A 16,899-nucleotide genomic window follows, 5' to 3' on the forward strand; every position below is an offset into this window, starting at 1 on the left:
TAATTTGAACTATCAAACATCATTTACACAAACAGGAAGCAAATCACATAATATAAAGGTAAAGGTTCCCTTTGCACATATGTGCTAGTCGTTTCTGACTCTAGGGGGTGGTTCTCATTTCCATTTTAAAGTCAAAGAACCAGCACTGTCTGAAGACATCTCTGTGGTCATGTGGCCGGCATGACTAAATGCCAAAGGTGCACAGAACGCTGTTACCTTCTCACCAAAGGTGGTTCCTATTTTTCTACTTGCATTTTTACATAATTTCAAACTGCTAGGGTGGCAGAAGCTGGGACAAGTTACAGGAGCTCACTCTGTTATGCAGTGTTAGGGATTCGAACTGCTGACCATTTTGATTGACAAGCTCAGCATCTTAGCCATTGAGCCACTTTGTTCCTTAATGTAGCACATAATATAGCTTCTAATAAACTATATTGTGTGGTATAAATAGTATTCTATTTTTAAACTTCTAATAAATTCAGAAAACATGTACACAAATCAATTAATATGACAGTGTTGATTTTAATTCTATTCAAGTTGAAATAACCTGAAAAGGAATTGGTCGTATGATCTTTAGATTCATTTCTTTGTTTCTTAAATGTTCCTCTTTCTGGGCAATAGTAGAACTTTAAGCTTTTTTAAAGATACAAATAAAATACTCCAACTACTCACAAAATGTTTGTATATGTGGTGAAAGGAACAAGCTTTTTTGTTCTTGACACTCCTTGTGCTCCTGAATATCTGTTCATGAGCTGGAAAGAAGCAGTATGGAGATTATAAGAAAAGTAAATGAAAATGGATTCCACTCTTCTACCAGCAGAAACTTTTGTTAGAACAAAGATTGCCAGAAATACTGTAGATCTTAGGAAGGAAGAGATAATTACAAATGATGAGTGAAAAATAAATGTCTTGAGGTTTTTATTGTATAAAGAGGTGGTTCAAAAGTTCAAGCAACACAGATGGGCAAGATTAAACAGAATATATAAAACAAGAATGATTAACAGTGTGAATGGTCCAAGATGAAGCTTTAGGATGCAGAGAAAATAGGAGAAAAACAACTACTCATAATTTTTCAGAGGTGCGTGAATGTGCAGAAATAGAGTAACATCATAATAGTCCTATTTCTGGATTTCAAGCACATTGCATTTGTATGTATCGTTTCATGCATACAAATCTTTTTATAATACCCTCTGCATTATGAAAATTTTTGGAAGGCTTCCACTTGTAAAGAATACCCATTTGAAGCACAATTGTGTGTGTGTGTGTGTGTGTGTGTGTGTGTGTGTGTGTGTGTGTGTGTGTTCTGACTCTCCTTCTTCGTCCAGGAATGAAAGCCAAAAGCCACATAACTAAAAAGGTTTATTTTAATCAGTCCAAGCTCTTGTTGGCTGCAAGCCCAAATAAACAAAGATAATAGCTCCGGCAGAAAGTCCTATAACTCACACCAAAATGCAAACCCGGCTTCTCTTATCTCAAACCACTTATTCAAGTTGGCTTCTCTCGGTTTGTGAACGCGAACAAGAACAATCACTAGAACAGGAATGGAACGTTGACTTCTGCAACCAGGGCGTGGCACCAGCAGTCTCTTTATAGTCAGGAGAGGATCCCAATGAGCAAAAGCTGCTCACAATCATCTCCTGTAAGTACTCAGTTGTTCCTTCCGTTGAGTAACCCTTCAACAGGGTGCATCCTGCAACAACTCCCAAGTGTTTCCCTGCTGGGCCACAGCATCACACACACACACACACACACACACACACACACACACACACACACACACACACAATCTTAAAGGTAAAGGGCAAAGTCTCCCCACACATGTATGATAGTAGTTTCTGGTTCTAGGGGTGGTGCTCATCTCCGTTTCTAAGCTGAAGAACCAGCGCTATCCAAAGTCGTCTCCGTGGTCTGTGTCCGGCATGACTCAACATCGAAGCCACACAGAGCAGTTTTACCATCCCACCAAAATGGTCCCTATTTTTCTACTTCCATTTTCATGTGCATTCAAACTGCTAGGCTGGCAGAAGCTAGGACAAGTAACGGGAGTTCACTCGGTTATGTGGTGCTAGGGATTCAAACCACTGAACTTCTGACCTTGTGATCGACAAGCTCAGCGTCTTAGCCATTGAGCTACCGTGTCCCTAGTTACTAATCTTAGGGTTGACCTATTCGTGCATCCTGAGCACAAGGCTACACATTTTTTACATTCTATTAGGTAAACAGCTGGGAATAGGACAAATGATAATGCCTACCCTGAAATCCAGCTGCCATTTCTAGGGGATTCACAATGTTAAAGATTCCCATAGAACACTCGACTGTTGAATGAAAAAAAAGTGAACAAAAAAAGTCAACTTCATTCTACGTATTCCACATATTACAGTTGAAGAGCATGCACTAATTCTCCTGAATATCTATATTCATCTGCATAGCCAAAGACATCTCTTAGATGTGTACACATTTCTGTACACAGGTGTAATCTCTTCAAACATGGTAGATGTTTATCAAATTCTCTTGAGAAATATCAAACTGAAGATTTTAACTCTTGTGCATTTCTCAGTAACGATTGAAGTTTGGGCAAGTTAATGTTAATGGAGGGAATTCACTCTTGCTTAGAATTTGAGTAATTCATCTAAGTTTTCTGAGATACAGGAATATTTATTAGAATAGGGGAGATGTACTATTTCCTAATTAAATTTACTGCCTACTACCTTTTAATCAGACAGACAGTAGGGGTGGAATGACGTAAAGAGAGATTTGCTGAAGAATACACAAAAATTTCCCTCTCTACTTTTTGGGTTAACTTCTGATTGAAAGTGTATCAGAGCCTTGCTACAGGATCTACCTATCCCTGATACTGATATATTGAGCAGATAGGAGAATCCTATTTATGCATTTTGTATAGATGTCTAATATCTCTATCTACAACCTCCTTCTTCAGCAACTAGATTCTGGGAGATGTGTCTAGGGAGCCATGCTGCCTATTATTTTTCTTCATATGAAGACATAATTATGTAATTAACATAAGAAAGACTTGCGGCTTAGATTATGTTCAATTTGTACATAAAGCAAGTACATTATTTGAAACTAGTCTACAGCAGCACCATGTTCCTCACCCACCCAAATTATCCCCATAATATAAACAATCTCAGTAGAAAAGATCTAAAAATAGACCCTCTCTGGAAAGCTTTGGTTAATTCTTTGAAATGGCAGCTGTTCCCACTAAGGGCTCACTTACAAGAACTATTCTGTATTTGTGAATTGTTAAACCTTATCAAAAGAACTGTTCTAGGAAGTGGAGTGAGATAGGACTGGGTTTATTGACAAATATAAGACTTCTTCTCTTGAGAGTACGAAGTTCATCTATAAGGCTAGGTGCTTTCCTTTCACTTGCTAGATAGTGCTAATCAACATGATGTAAGAAGAAACAATCCCAATTAGAAATTCATTTCCCAATGTATCTAAATCACTGCTGACAATATGGCTTTTCCATTCATCTTGCAATGGAGGCATTGTTCAATGAAGTATCTGTCAGAAGCCATTAGAATCCATATACTTTGCATTTTTATTGCATCTCTGTTAGATATATTGGATTGTACAACATGCTCTTGGTTGCAGGTATTTATTCCTAATGATCTTCCCTTTTTTACAAAGTCAGCCATTCAATAAAGTTCAGGAGCTCAAAGTAAGATTGTCAAAGTGAATATTTCAATCATTTTTAAGGTGTGGTACAATTAGATGGAATTGAATAGAAAAGAACATTAAAAATTGATCCACTGAAATGTGTTTTTCTGAAATGTATTTGGAATTCAGAACATGCTTCTCTACCAAAAACAAATGGATTTCTTCATAAATTATGCAAAACAAAGGCATTTTCAATTTGCAAATAAAATGGGGACATGGTTGGCATACAAATTGCAAAAAGAAAAAGTGATGTTAAAGAGACCAGAAGCAAATACTGTAATAACAGATAATGTGGATATGTGAAAGAATTCTAACATCATACTATCTATCCAAAGGTTGCCTCAGAAAAAGTGGATGAATACTTCCAGAGACAGAATTTGTTCTAACGAAGTACTGAAACCACGCTGAACCATTCTATCCATACTGTTAAAAATGAATTAAAATGTCAAATAGCATGGCTTGTGTGCATTTGCTAAAATTGTTTTCAGACAATTTAACTAATTTATGCAGACTGTTTAATATATTAAAATATACTTTGATAGATCAGAAACTTTTTAGAAAATGAAATCAAAGGTACATTTGTCAAATACTTACGAAAAAGATATAAGGAGGCAACAATAAATGCAACAGCTGTCTTGGAACAAATGAAACCCTCTCACCTTCTGTTACATTCATATAGCAGTTTGTGGGATGAAGTACTGGACTATACAGGTCTACGTGCCATTTTTGGAAACATTTTTTTCAGGGTATGCTCATCACTTTGACAGCTTACAGGGCTGGATAAATTAGAGCACAATTTCTGGCACTCTTGGATACTTTCCCACTGTAGGTTGTTAAACTGGCTTCCTCTTTGCTTCTCAATCCTTTTTCTCACTTTATGTTTCCTTAACCAAGTTGCTTCATTAAATTATTTAGTTAACTGTCAGAAATTTTGTTCACGCTCAACTGGCTGTGGTTCCAAAAGAAAAAAAGTAACCAGATACAATAGCATGGCATGAACCATTCAAGTTATCATCAGGTTTTGGAAGAAAGCAGATATAAAATAACTACCCTATCTTGGGATGGGATGACTCTATGTCTGAAAACATAATTGCTGGTCATTTCCTTCTCTATCTCTTTGTTTGGGTTACATGGGCTAAAGCACTTTTTTTTTTAACCCAGCCTCTCAAAAGAGGCTTAGTTATTCTTGGAATAGATTTAGATCTATTCTATGAATAACTAATTTTAATCCAATCCATTATAAAGTATACTATACTAAAAGCAGTGTGTTAGGTTGGGAAAACCAAGTTATACCTACAACTCTATTAAAATGATTTCTTGGCCAAGATACCTGTGTTTACATGGTTATATAGTACATTTTCAGTTTCCTATGCTAATCTTCCATAAAACTTTTTTTCTAATTTGGAGTCCTCAAATGATTCCAATTTCAGAACTGGCTTAATAATCTAGAGAAAAAGCAATCCTCACATGCTCTGCAAAATACCTGTGAATAACTACAGCAAAACTTTTGCTCACCATGAAGATGAGATCACTCACATTCATAGCTTGCAGATTGCAGCTTCTTGCACATCAATAAAAATTATACTTAGGGATTGTAGCATATACCCCTGATTGTACAGAGATGTACTTCTGTTCTAGAGATCAATCTTCAATTCAAAGCACAATAGTGTTCTTCAAATATTTCATGTGTGTGAAGAGGTGGAGCAGGCCTATTCAGTATGACGTGAGAGCAGAGCATTGTACTAAATAACTTTTAAGATTTATTCTGAGTGAATCATTCATTTCAGTAATTCAGTTACCCTTCAAAACATGTAACAATTTGGCAGGTATGGTATTTAAAAAATTACTAATCACATGCCTCTTACCAAGAATAATTTTTCTAGTCAAAGACAGAAAATACTTGCAGTTGAAGATTTCAAAATAAACACTAAGCTCATAAGTTTTCTTTTTTGTGTTTGCATCTGACAATTTACTAGTTCAATTCATAGTTTTGTTCAAAATTCGGCAGCACTTCATTTAGCTCTCTTGATAGTTGTCAGATCCTTTCAGACAACTGATTTCAGTAATGATCCTTTGTATTCCCTTGGCTTTTCCCCATTATTTACTTTACGGGTGTGACCGGTAATTTGGCACACCCGGATCTACCATAAAAAAGAGACAATTCTATCTGTGAGTGTTGATCTTTTTTCAGTGCCAGTTTCTCACAATGTGATTCATTATCCTTGAAAAAATTCCTTCTTTTTTAGTAGTATAAAAAGTAAATTTAAAAAGGTACATTTACAATGGTACTTAGAATGGCTTCTTATGGCAAACTTTTTCCTTTCAATATGAAAGGTAATCAGAATTATTAGTCAGATCATAAATTTCTCAAATTAGTTCTACCAAGGACAGAACATTATTATTCTCCCAAGTCTCTCCTCCATGTCTATTGTTGATATTACTACTAGATGATAAAACCTGAAATGTTATCAACCACACACTTAATGTGCTCTGCAATTAGATTATATCTAAAATAATAACTACTGTGAATTGGAAAACTTCATTTTATGCAACACAAAAACTTCCCTTATGTTATGTCTCATCAAACAACAAAAACTAAAATTAGACTAGAGCAGAACAGAATAGAATAGAATAACAGACGTGGAAGGGACCTCGGAGGTCTTCTAGTCCAACCTCCTGCTTAGGCAGGAAACCCTACACCACTTCAGACAAATGGTTATCCAATCTCTCTTTAAAAACTTCCAATGTTGGAGCATTTACAACTTCTGGAGGCCCACTGATTAATTGTTCTGTTAAATTTTTAAATTTAAACTGTTAAATTGTTAGCTGTTGTTTTGGATCTGATTCCAAGATCTCAGAACAAGAAATTTAAACACTTTCAAAAACTGCGCCCTTCTCTATTTTTTAATCAGAAAAAAAGATTTCGTTATTGCCAATCTTCTCATATACAGACTATAGCAGCATTCAATATATCACAGACAAGTTCAGTTCTTAAGATTTTATTTAAAGGTCAGAAATTCATAATGATTCCAGCTTTCCCTCCCTATATTGCACTCTGTGAGCTCCTTGTTATAATCAAGAAGCAAAGAAACCCAACAGTTGAGAATAGTTTTCTCCAAATGTATAGTTCAACTCTGTTAAAATAAATTTATATAGAAAAGATAGCATTTACAACTGATTTGACAGTGTTCAGCTATTCCATATCCCCCAAATATATTAAACATCCCAATTTCAGCAGCTTCTAGTAGTGTGTTTTGATAATGTTTTTTTCTTAGCAAATATAATATTCCATTGTTACAGAGCTACTCAAATCAACTTTGGAACAACTGGATGTACATCTAAAACTTCTTGTTAATGAAGTTGAAATCCACACCTTATGCTGAAAATATATAAACTGTATCCAGTGCATAGCTTTACAGTAGCTTTTGAGAAGTCCATTATCTCAAATTGGCACACAAAATAATTCACACAGCAAATTCAGTGCATTTATAAGACGCCTGATAGACATAAGACAACTAGAAGATGTAGCATCACCAAATAGCTAAGAAAAAGATAGCGAGATTTTGTCCGTGAGGTCAGCAACTTAGAGCAGAAAATACTTCGTCCCCGAATCCATCTCCTAATAGAAAGTGCTCCTCCTTTTACCTGCACAAAATCAAAGAATACACCTTGCTTAAAAGTATACACTGGAAACTTTTTATTTGATCTGTTCAGTAAACACAGACTTAATTAATAATTGTGATGCAAAAACTTTCATAGGCACATAAATTTGATAATGCAATAATAGATCTGATTGTCGGGACTGCTTGCACAAATATTTTACACGTCATCAGTGTGCAAACTCAGTAAAACTAAACAATGAAAGAATTCATTCAATTTTAAGTGTCATATATCATCTGAAGTGATTATACCCTCAGATGGTCTAGCTACTTAATCTATTTCTTTGATATATTTCTTTCTCCAAGAACTAAACTTGCTTTTTAAATTATTATTTTAGCTTTAGGAGATAGATCTAGTTATCGGCTCAAAGACACCTGCTGAGATTTATGATCGACTGAGCTTCCAGTCTTAATCTCCATAATTATTTGCATATTTATGGAAAGGATTGCTCTTGAACATAGACATCTTAGTAAATCAATGGCATTTCAAAGGGCAGCACTTTGATAGCTATGTATTTTTTTAAGTGATTCAAATATTACAACTGTTGAAAGGTGAGATCAAATGGCATTTGAGAAAACCATATAACCAGAATTTTGTTAAAATACTGGAATTATTTTAGTTTTGGATGCAAAGCAAAGAACCTACTGAGAATCTAGAGGCATAAAGTCTAATGGGAAATTATTTTCATCATATGTTCTCTGCTTTTTGTTTCTGATGTGAGTTATTTTCACATCAATGAGGGAGAGTCATCTTATAAGCTTACCTTTTGCACTACAATATGTTCATTTGGATTGATGACCAGAGCTTCTCTTTCTTCATCAGACTCCATCTGAACAGCATAATCCCTGGGTGATGATCTGTAAGTAGTCATTTCAAGCCTTGAAAGAAAAGTTAATACAGTTCAACATCCCAGAAATTTCTAAGCATAATCAATTATTTATTTATGTACACTTTTCTTTGAATCATGATTTTTAATGTTTTTTTTCAAGTTACAATGCAGGCAAGATTTTTTTTTTATTAAAGTCCTATTTGTTTTCTTTACTTATTACATTTATATGTTGACAAATAATTCCAACTTCTGGTTGCTTCCAACAAAAATATAATAAAAGAATAATCCAAAAACAAAACAGTCCCCCCCACCCCTTATAACAATTTAATGTAGTAAAGTCTCTATGATAAAAAGAATATTAACAGACAATAAACATTTCTCTATAGTGTAATTTGCCTAATCGTCAGAGCCCATAATAACTAAAAAAAAAACCACCAAAGAAAAAGTAGCAGGAAGAATAGAAAGTAGAGGGGAAAAAGAAGGAATGATAAAAAGGGACTGTATCGTATATGACTTCTGAAACAGTTCAACTTTCACTGGCTTATACAATATAATATCATCAAAGGGACCAGCCTAGTTTCTAGAGGAAGACTGTTCCAAAAAGTAGGCGACATTGTAGGAGAAAAAGCATGTTTTTAGAGCATCTCTCCTCACCTCATGAAAATGGGCCGAAACTTCCAGAAGAACTACCTCAGACAGGTTAATGGGTTAGAAGAAAAAGTCTTGCAAGAACTTTGGTGCCAAGCCAAACATGTTAAAATTAGCACACTGTGTGGCACAAAAAACTAATCATATGCATTTGTGTGATATGTATTATTAGTGAAGTACTACATCAGTTGACATGTAATTTTAATAAATCACAATTTTAATTATAAAAAAGGGACAGATTTGTTAAAATAACTGAAACAAACTGAGATTATGGAACAGTATATTAATTAGCCAATGCGACCTCCATTTATCAGATTAGCATATACAGAGATTAGCTGGATTAGTATCAGAAAATATAACTGCAGTCACAAAAGTGATAAATATTATTATTTATAGAAGTATAATAACATTTCATGTTTCATCACTTCAGTAGTAGTAAAATAATATATTTGAATCAATGTTCTAAAATTTATTTAGTAATTGCTTCCTGAAACATGACTCCTCAGGGCAATGTTGGATTTTACAAGATTCTTATCCTCCATAGTTGTACAGCCATATTGTATTTGTAAGACTGAATTTTATTTCCAAATATTTACAATGTAAAGAAATCCCACAATAACTCACAATAACAATAACTCAAGAAAATATTTTTTAAAAAAGACTTGGTTGTACATCAAATCTAAAGAAATGGCTATTGTGGTGTTACATATGTCAGTACATTTCAGGCCTTGTAGCAACATGTTTTTCATAAATGTGACAAAAGGTTTGCCTTTTGAAATCAAGCTCAGTAAGATCTCTCTATGTATGTCTACCTTTTAATCTGTTCCTCAGACAGTCCCAAAGCCTCTTCTGCAACTTTTCTTCTGTTCCTTTCTTCTGAGAGCCTTTCAGTCAGTCGTATTATGGTCTGTTGCTCTGAATTATGATGTCCCTCCAGGTCTATAAGTCTAGTGGAAGTAAGTTACGCATTGAGAAAAAAATAGTCTCACTTTTATTTTAATTTATTTTTGCTTTTATTCAATTACTAAACTAAAATTACTCAATTTACGAATTGTTTTAAATATTTAAAGTTAAACCAGTGCCCTTTCCTTAAATTATATCATAGTGCAATTTACATCTTAACCATCAAAATGTATTTTACTACTGCAACAACTATTACTACCACGATGAGCCACAGTGACGCAGTGGTTAGAGTGCAGTACTGCATGCTATTTCTGCTGACTGCAATTTGGCAGTTGAAAGCTCACCAGGCTCAAGATTGAACTCAGCCTTCCATCCTTCTGAGGTGGGTATAATGAGGAGCCAGATTGTTGGGGCCAATATGCTGACTCTGTAAACCACTTAGAGAGGAGTGTAAAGTAGTATATAAGTCTAAGTGCTAAGAGCTATTACTAAGTGCTACTACCACATAAATAAATAGCAACCTTTTCTTGAGTTGGCTGAGTTCCATATCGTCTATTTCAACAGTAATTGCAGCTCTTTCTTGGGGAGCTCCTGGAGGAACTTCAGTTGGAAGATCATTCTAAAACAATAACATGGTACGCTATTTCAATATTGAAGTTGATGTTCAATACCGTTTTGCCATTTATGAGAAAACAATTCATAAAAGTCAAAAATTAAACCTATACGGCTGTGGCTAGGGGGGCATTCGCCCAGGTTCGCCTGGTGCGCCAGTTGCGGCCCTACCTGAATCGGGAGGCACTCACAACAGTCACTCGGGCCCTCGTGACCTCCAGGCTGGAATACTGCAATGTGCTCTACATGGGGCTGCCCTTGAAGAGCGTCCGGCGTCTTCAGCTGGTACAGAACGCAGCCGCGCGAGCGATAGTGGGTGCACCGCGGTTCACCCACATTACACCTATCCTCCGCGAGCTGCGCTGGCTACCTGTCGACTTCCGGATGCGCTTCAAGGTGCTGTTAATCACCCACAAAGCCCTACATGGTAGTGGATCTGGATACTTGAGAGACCGCCTCCTGCCAATTACCTCCCTGCGACCAATAAGATCACACAGATTGGGCCTCCTCTGTATTCCATCGGCCAGCCAGTGTCGGCTGGCAACTACAAGGAGGAGGGCCTTCTCAGTAGTTGCCCCGACCCTTTGGAACGAGCTCCCCGTGGAGATTCGTACCCTCACCACCGTCCAGGCCTTCCGCACAGCCTTGAAGAACTGGCTAGCCCGTCAGGCCTGGGGATGAAGATAGTTGCCCCTCCCGAATGATGAATGCATGTTGGTTATTGCTTTTATTATATGTGTCTTTGTATTGTCTGCATTTCCCCTTCCCTGATTTATGTGAGCCGCCCTGAGTCCCCTCAGGGAAAAGGGCGGCCTATAAATGTCAATAAATCACTAAATCAAATCACTATACCACATTTATTAAAATAAGTCACTTTCACTTCTTTATAGTTAATTCAAAAATAAAGGAACTACAGGTAGTCTTGCTTAGTGACTGTTCAAAGTTACAATGGCACTGAAAAATGTGACTTATGAGCATTTTCATAGTAACAACCCATGAACATGTGATCAAAATTCAGACGCTTGACAATTGGTTTATATTTATGGAGGTCATGTGATCACCTTTTGCCACCTTCTCCTGAGCAAAATCAATGAGCAAACCAGATTTGCTTAACAACCGGGTTACTAACATATCCATTGCAGTGATTCACTTAACAACTGTGCAAAGGAAGGTCGTTACCAAATGTTTCACTTAACAACAGAAATTTTGGGACTACCTGCACATAAGAGGCATACTTGCATTTATCATAAAGTTTTCTGGTAGTAGATTACAAAACAAATGTATGAAGGGACAGTGAATAGCTCAAGGAGAAGGGAAAAACTGAGGTTGGGATTAAATATAACTGAAAAGAACAAAAGACAGTGCATGAAGTTGTATTATGGATGAGATAAAAGGATGATTTGTCTTCAAGATCAAAAAACAACATAGCGGTGTAGTATATGGGAATACTAAATAGCAAGCTAGATTTTAGTTGTACTTTCTTTGTTTTTCTTATCTTATACCTTTACTCTTTTTTTGGCCTTACAGATGTTGCTCGACGTACTACCACAATTGAGAAGACCAAAATTTCCACTGCTAAGCAAGGTTGTTATGTGAATCAGGCCCAATTTTATGACCTTTTCCCCACAGTTATTAAGTGAATCATTGCGGATATTAAGTGAATCACGTGGCCATTGAATGAATTCAGCTATCCCTATTGACTTTGCTGAAAACTGGCTGGCTGGGATGGTCACAAATGGTGTTCACATGACCCTAGAACACTGTAACCATCATAAATACAAGCTAGTTGCCAAATGCCCCCATTTTGATCATGTAACTTTGGGGATGGTACATAAGTCATAAGTGTGGACTGTCTTCTAGGTTTTTAAAGAATGAGATAGAGATGTGCTCTTTGAAGAAAGCAGGGAAAATTACACTTCTTGATCCCTTCCTCTTCCTGCAACTATTTATTCTATTTGGAAAAACTGGAACTAAAGTCTTAGACTTAAGTGATTTGCTTCTATTTGTAAAGATAAACAGCACCTCAGAAAACTGATAACTCCTAGATCTTCAGAAATTAATTCAAACTTAACCGTGTGGATAAGACTATTTTCTATGCAGACTATTTCTCGGTGTCTATTCAAAATTGCCAATCCTTCTTACCTGGGTGTTATTTTGAACAGAAGCAACTTGTAGCTGATAATCCCTTTCAAGCTGCAAGTGACGATTTTGGAGGTCATTATAACGAAGTTGATTATCTTGCAAAGTTTGGGACACCATTTTTAGTTGAGCAGACAATACAGCATTTTCTTGCACCGACTGCATTACCTGCAATAATTTGGATTATATAAATTCATGAATGTGCACAGAGATGCTGATAGAATCTAAATATTATCATTAGATAGCCAACTTCTATATTAAATCAAAGTTGTGTAATTATTTGAAAGAATACATATATACACAGATGTATATAATTTACACATTATTTCTATACTGAGCTTCACACCACTTACTAAATTCTGAATAGAGAAGATTACAAGCTTAGGTTTGTGCTAAGGCATTAGCAGGAAGGAAATTAACATTTTGAATACTTATTTATTATATTTATGTAAGGTGAAATTCAACTGATTTTTTTTTCAAATTAACTTGTAGCAGAAGTTAGTGTAATACATGGAAATGTATTACTGAGTCAATTTCCATGAACAGATGCAAATTTACTGAGGAAAAATCCGTATACAAGTATCAAATACCACATTAGTTGAACAATTTTGCTGTATTCTCTTACTTACCTTTGAGTTTATTTGTTGGAATTTCAATTCTCTCTGGTGCAACTCCTGAAAGCAACGCTGGAGTTCATTCTGTAAATGAGTTCTTTCAGCTAGCAGATGCTTCACTTGATCAGAGACATCTACGTTTCCAGCAAGAGTAACAGATTCTAATCCCTTGCACAATATATAAAAGCATGACAATGTAACTTAGATTGACTACCAATAGTCCAGTGTTTCTCAACCTTGGCAACTTGAAGATGTCCGGACTTCAACTCCCAGAATTCCCCAGCCAGCATTTGACATCTTCAAGTTACCAAGGTTGAGAAACACTGCAATAGTCTACAATGTAATTGCATACAATGTCAATTCAGAATGCATCCTATTGAACTTCTCCCACTGCTCTTGCCACAATTTTATCACACTATTTCCAGGAAGGTGAATATGAAAATGTATTACTACATCATATTTATCTCTACAACTCTCTGTAGAGTAGACTCCAGAATAGTATGTGCCCAAGATATACATGCCATCAAGCTTCTTGACTAACCTGGGCTTGAATAAGGATTGCATTGTATTGTATTATAAGCATTTTACCATGCTATAAAAAGTATATAATACATATACTTTTATATGTACTAATATGTTGATATTAGTTGATAACTAATGCACGAGAGCTTGAACAAAAACTCATTGGGTTTTGCTATGTTAAACATTTCCAATTGGGGAAGTGAATCAAATCTTTTTTAGGAACTGGAAAGTGGGAATTATTCCAATAATATTGTCACACTATTGAATAGAACAGGAACATAACATACATAGAAACCATATACACAAGCCTGTCCCATTAAGACTTTTAAGACCATTAAGCATGTGAAGTGGCATCATGGAAAAATGGAGGTGGTATACTGTACTTTCTTTCCTCTGCATGTATAAGATAAAATTTTACCACATCTACTTTAGAGTTACTTAACATCATTGTATTGTAAATGTTATCACTGACTACAAAATTCTCCATACCGCACAGACTATGCTTAGAAAAGATTATTTCACAAGCTTTGCAAACTAAATATAATCATTCTTACTTCAAGTCTTTTACCTGTATTGCTGCTTGCCATTAAGATTTTTAAAAAAGACAATAGTGATATGATATGCTCCCAAGCCAGTCTCTCTCCCTTGAAAAAGTACCAAAAGATAGCAAAAACTCAAGACACTTTGAACTTTAGCATACTCCCAAATCCACAGAAGGATCCTTTACAACAGTGTTTCTCAACCTTGGTCACCTAAAGATACATGGACTTCAATTCTGGGAGTTGAAGTCCACGCATCTTCAGGTGGGCCAAGGTTGAGAAGCACTGCTTTATGACTACTTGCTGATTCTAGGGAATCCATCTCTGGTTTGAACTTATTGGCTTCAAATCCTGACTACAGCTACCAGCTGTCCAAAACATCTCCCTTTTGACCAACATGATGTTCCATGTGAGGCAACACAGTATGAACATGTGCTATCAGATTTTGGTGTGGCGGTGGAATTAAGAATTATGTCTTTTTAAAACACCTAGTTCCAAACTTTGTCTTTGCAATGCTAAGATTATTGGACACTAGTGCCATCTGGTGGTATTGGAATACAGTCGTTGCACAACAGAAAACCCTGTGTTTGGCTGAAAAGAGAGAGCTGGAGTCAGAAATGGCCTAGCTACAGATTGTGGCATTTATGCTTCAATAATGCTGCTTATCATAATGCAGTAAGTATATGAAAAAATATGGGTTTTATGATATTGTTGGCTTGAAGCAGGACACTTTACAATATCAATTTTGTGACTGGGAATATAATATTCCAGGTTTTATACACTAATGGTACAGGAAACTGACATCCTGGTGAGGCAACTCCAATGTGTGGTTTTCCTAGGCCTGGGATAGCGAACCTATGGCATGTGTGCCACAGGTGGTACGTGGAGCCATTTGTCAGGGCACACGAGGCGTTGCCCTGTCTGCTGGCCAGTGGAAACGCGTGCACTGGCCATCTGAGTTCAGCCTTTTTTAAAGCCATTTTCACCCTCCCCAGGCTCCAGAGGCTTTATAGGAGTCTAGGGAGGGCGAAAAGAGTCCCGTCCCCCCCCCGGACGCCCTCCAGAGATTTCAGGTTTCCCTGAAGCCTCCGGAGCGCAAAAAAATGGGCCCACGGGCAAACAGGAAGCTGGGAACGGACTTCCAGTTTGCTCGTAGGGTCGTTTTAAACCCTTTGGAGCCTTCAGGGACCTTCAAGAGGCTTCCCTGAAGCTTCCGGATAACTAAAAAGAAGCCTACAAGCAAACTTGAAGTGGAGGATCATTTTAAGCCCCATGGAGGTTTCAGGGATCTTCAGACTTCCCTGAAGCCTCCGGAGGACTAAAAACCACCCTACGAGCAAACCAGAAGTCACTTTCAGTTTGCTCGTAGGGTCGTTTTTAGCCCTCCAGAAGCTTCAGGGAAGCCTCCTGAAGGTCCCTGAAGCCTCCAGAGGGCTTAAAACGACCCTCTGAGCAAACCGGAAGTGACTTCAGGTTTGCTCGTAGGATCGTTCTTTGCCCTTCGGAGGCTTCAGGGAAGCCTCCTGAAGGTCCCTGGGGCAGGGAGAAAGGCTCTTTTCGCCCTCCCCAGGCTCCTATAAAGCCTCTGGAGCCTGGGAAGAGCGAAAAAAACATGGAAAAATGGGGGGACCGCCTCTCTTGCACGCATGCACACCGAGAGGGTCACGCGTTGCATTATGGGTGTGGCATGCCCGTGCACGACCCCCCTGTGCTCCCCCCCTTATGGCACGCAAGCCAAAAAAGGTTCGCCATCGCGAACATTTCATTTCAGTTAGTTTTATTCTCTTCAATTGGCTTATTCCCAGGAAGAGCATTTAGATGCATGATTTTTATTTCAAGGTTTTTATGACTTGGAAATTGATATGGATAAAAATTCAAAATTTAATATAAAATGCAAACAATATATTTTGGCTATTTTGCTTGATGGCGCAGTGGTTTTACCTTCACTGAGCCAGGAGGTACAGCTCTTTGAGTCACTTCGTGGTGCACTTTTTTTAGTTCTGCAACCTGCTTTTCCTTTTCTAAAAGAGATACTTGAAGTGCTTGAGATTCTGTCAGCAGAAGATGGTTTTCTTTTCTGGAGCAACAACATTAAGGTAATAATAGAGTTAGACTATTTCATGAACCTAATCTTAACATTGATTGTTCTTGTTTCAATTTCATGAGGCTGACTTGAAGAAAAATATACACAATGAAGTAAAATTAATTAAAAATAAGAATCCAATACAAAGCCTAATGTTACCAGTAAGGTGTCCTGGGACTTTAGTCCAATATATCAACTATATCACATTTTCTCACGTTACCATGAGATCTGCCCTCCTGTTTTGGTTGCTCTTTCTGATCTTTTAAATGTAGTATCTTAAGCTTTTAAACCAAAAAAAGAGATTACGTCTAATAGAAAGACACACCAATACACTATACCAGCTAATATACAGGTAATGCACAAGCTCTGTTCTCTTTTGCACATTACCGGGCCGGGGTGGGTGGGGGAGAAGCAATCACAGACTTTTATAAATAACATTTAAAATTAATTTTACACCTCAGAGCAACTACTTCATTCTGGTATGAGGCTCTTTCTTTCTCAGCTTCTTCTTGGAAAGCTTTTGTCTGGTTCAAGTCTCTCTCAAGTTCATCTACTTTGGCTTTCAATTTCAATATGTCAGTTGTTGCAGAATTAGTTCCTTCTTTAGCCTATGAAAGAGAAATACATTAAGAAAACATAGTTTGATTTTTTTTCATGTTTTGCTATAAT

The 16,899-nt window shown here is 36.9% G+C and overlaps 1 protein-coding gene across 3 annotated transcripts in view; it reads right to left on the reverse strand.

The window, feature by feature from the left end:
- Nucleotides 1–6,664: 6,664 nt before the first annotated feature.
- The window catches only part of LOC106540201 (uncharacterized), a 53,736-nt gene continuing 43,501 nt past the window's right edge, over nt 6,665–16,899 (reverse strand). For 2 of the 3 annotated variants that reach the window (XM_087719495.1, XM_014055587.2), the window contains 8 exons: nt 16,687–16,838; nt 16,089–16,224; nt 13,102–13,254; nt 12,476–12,640; nt 10,243–10,340; nt 9,631–9,765; nt 8,105–8,219; nt 6,665–7,326 (listed from right to left, as the gene is read on the reverse strand). In XM_087719495.1, coding sequence (XP_087575621.1) covers nt 7,168–7,326; nt 8,105–8,219; nt 9,631–9,765; nt 10,243–10,340; nt 12,476–12,640; nt 13,102–13,254; nt 16,089–16,224; nt 16,687–16,838 — 1,113 coding nt within the window. In that variant the 3' untranslated portion in view covers nt 6,665–7,167. Of the gene's footprint in view, nt 7,327–8,104; nt 8,220–9,630; nt 9,766–10,242; nt 10,341–12,475; nt 12,641–13,101; nt 13,261–16,088; nt 16,225–16,686; nt 16,839–16,899 lie in introns of all 3 variants that reach the window. The other variant, XM_087719488.1, reaches the window with a different exon arrangement.

This window comes from Thamnophis sirtalis, unplaced genomic scaffold (genome assembly GCF_051295495.1).
Source record: "Thamnophis sirtalis isolate CommonGarterSnake01/CBP01778 unplaced genomic scaffold, rThaSir2_p1.2 scaffold_1, whole genome shotgun sequence".
NCBI classification, from domain to species: domain Eukaryota; kingdom Metazoa; phylum Chordata; class Lepidosauria; order Squamata; family Natricidae; genus Thamnophis; species Thamnophis sirtalis.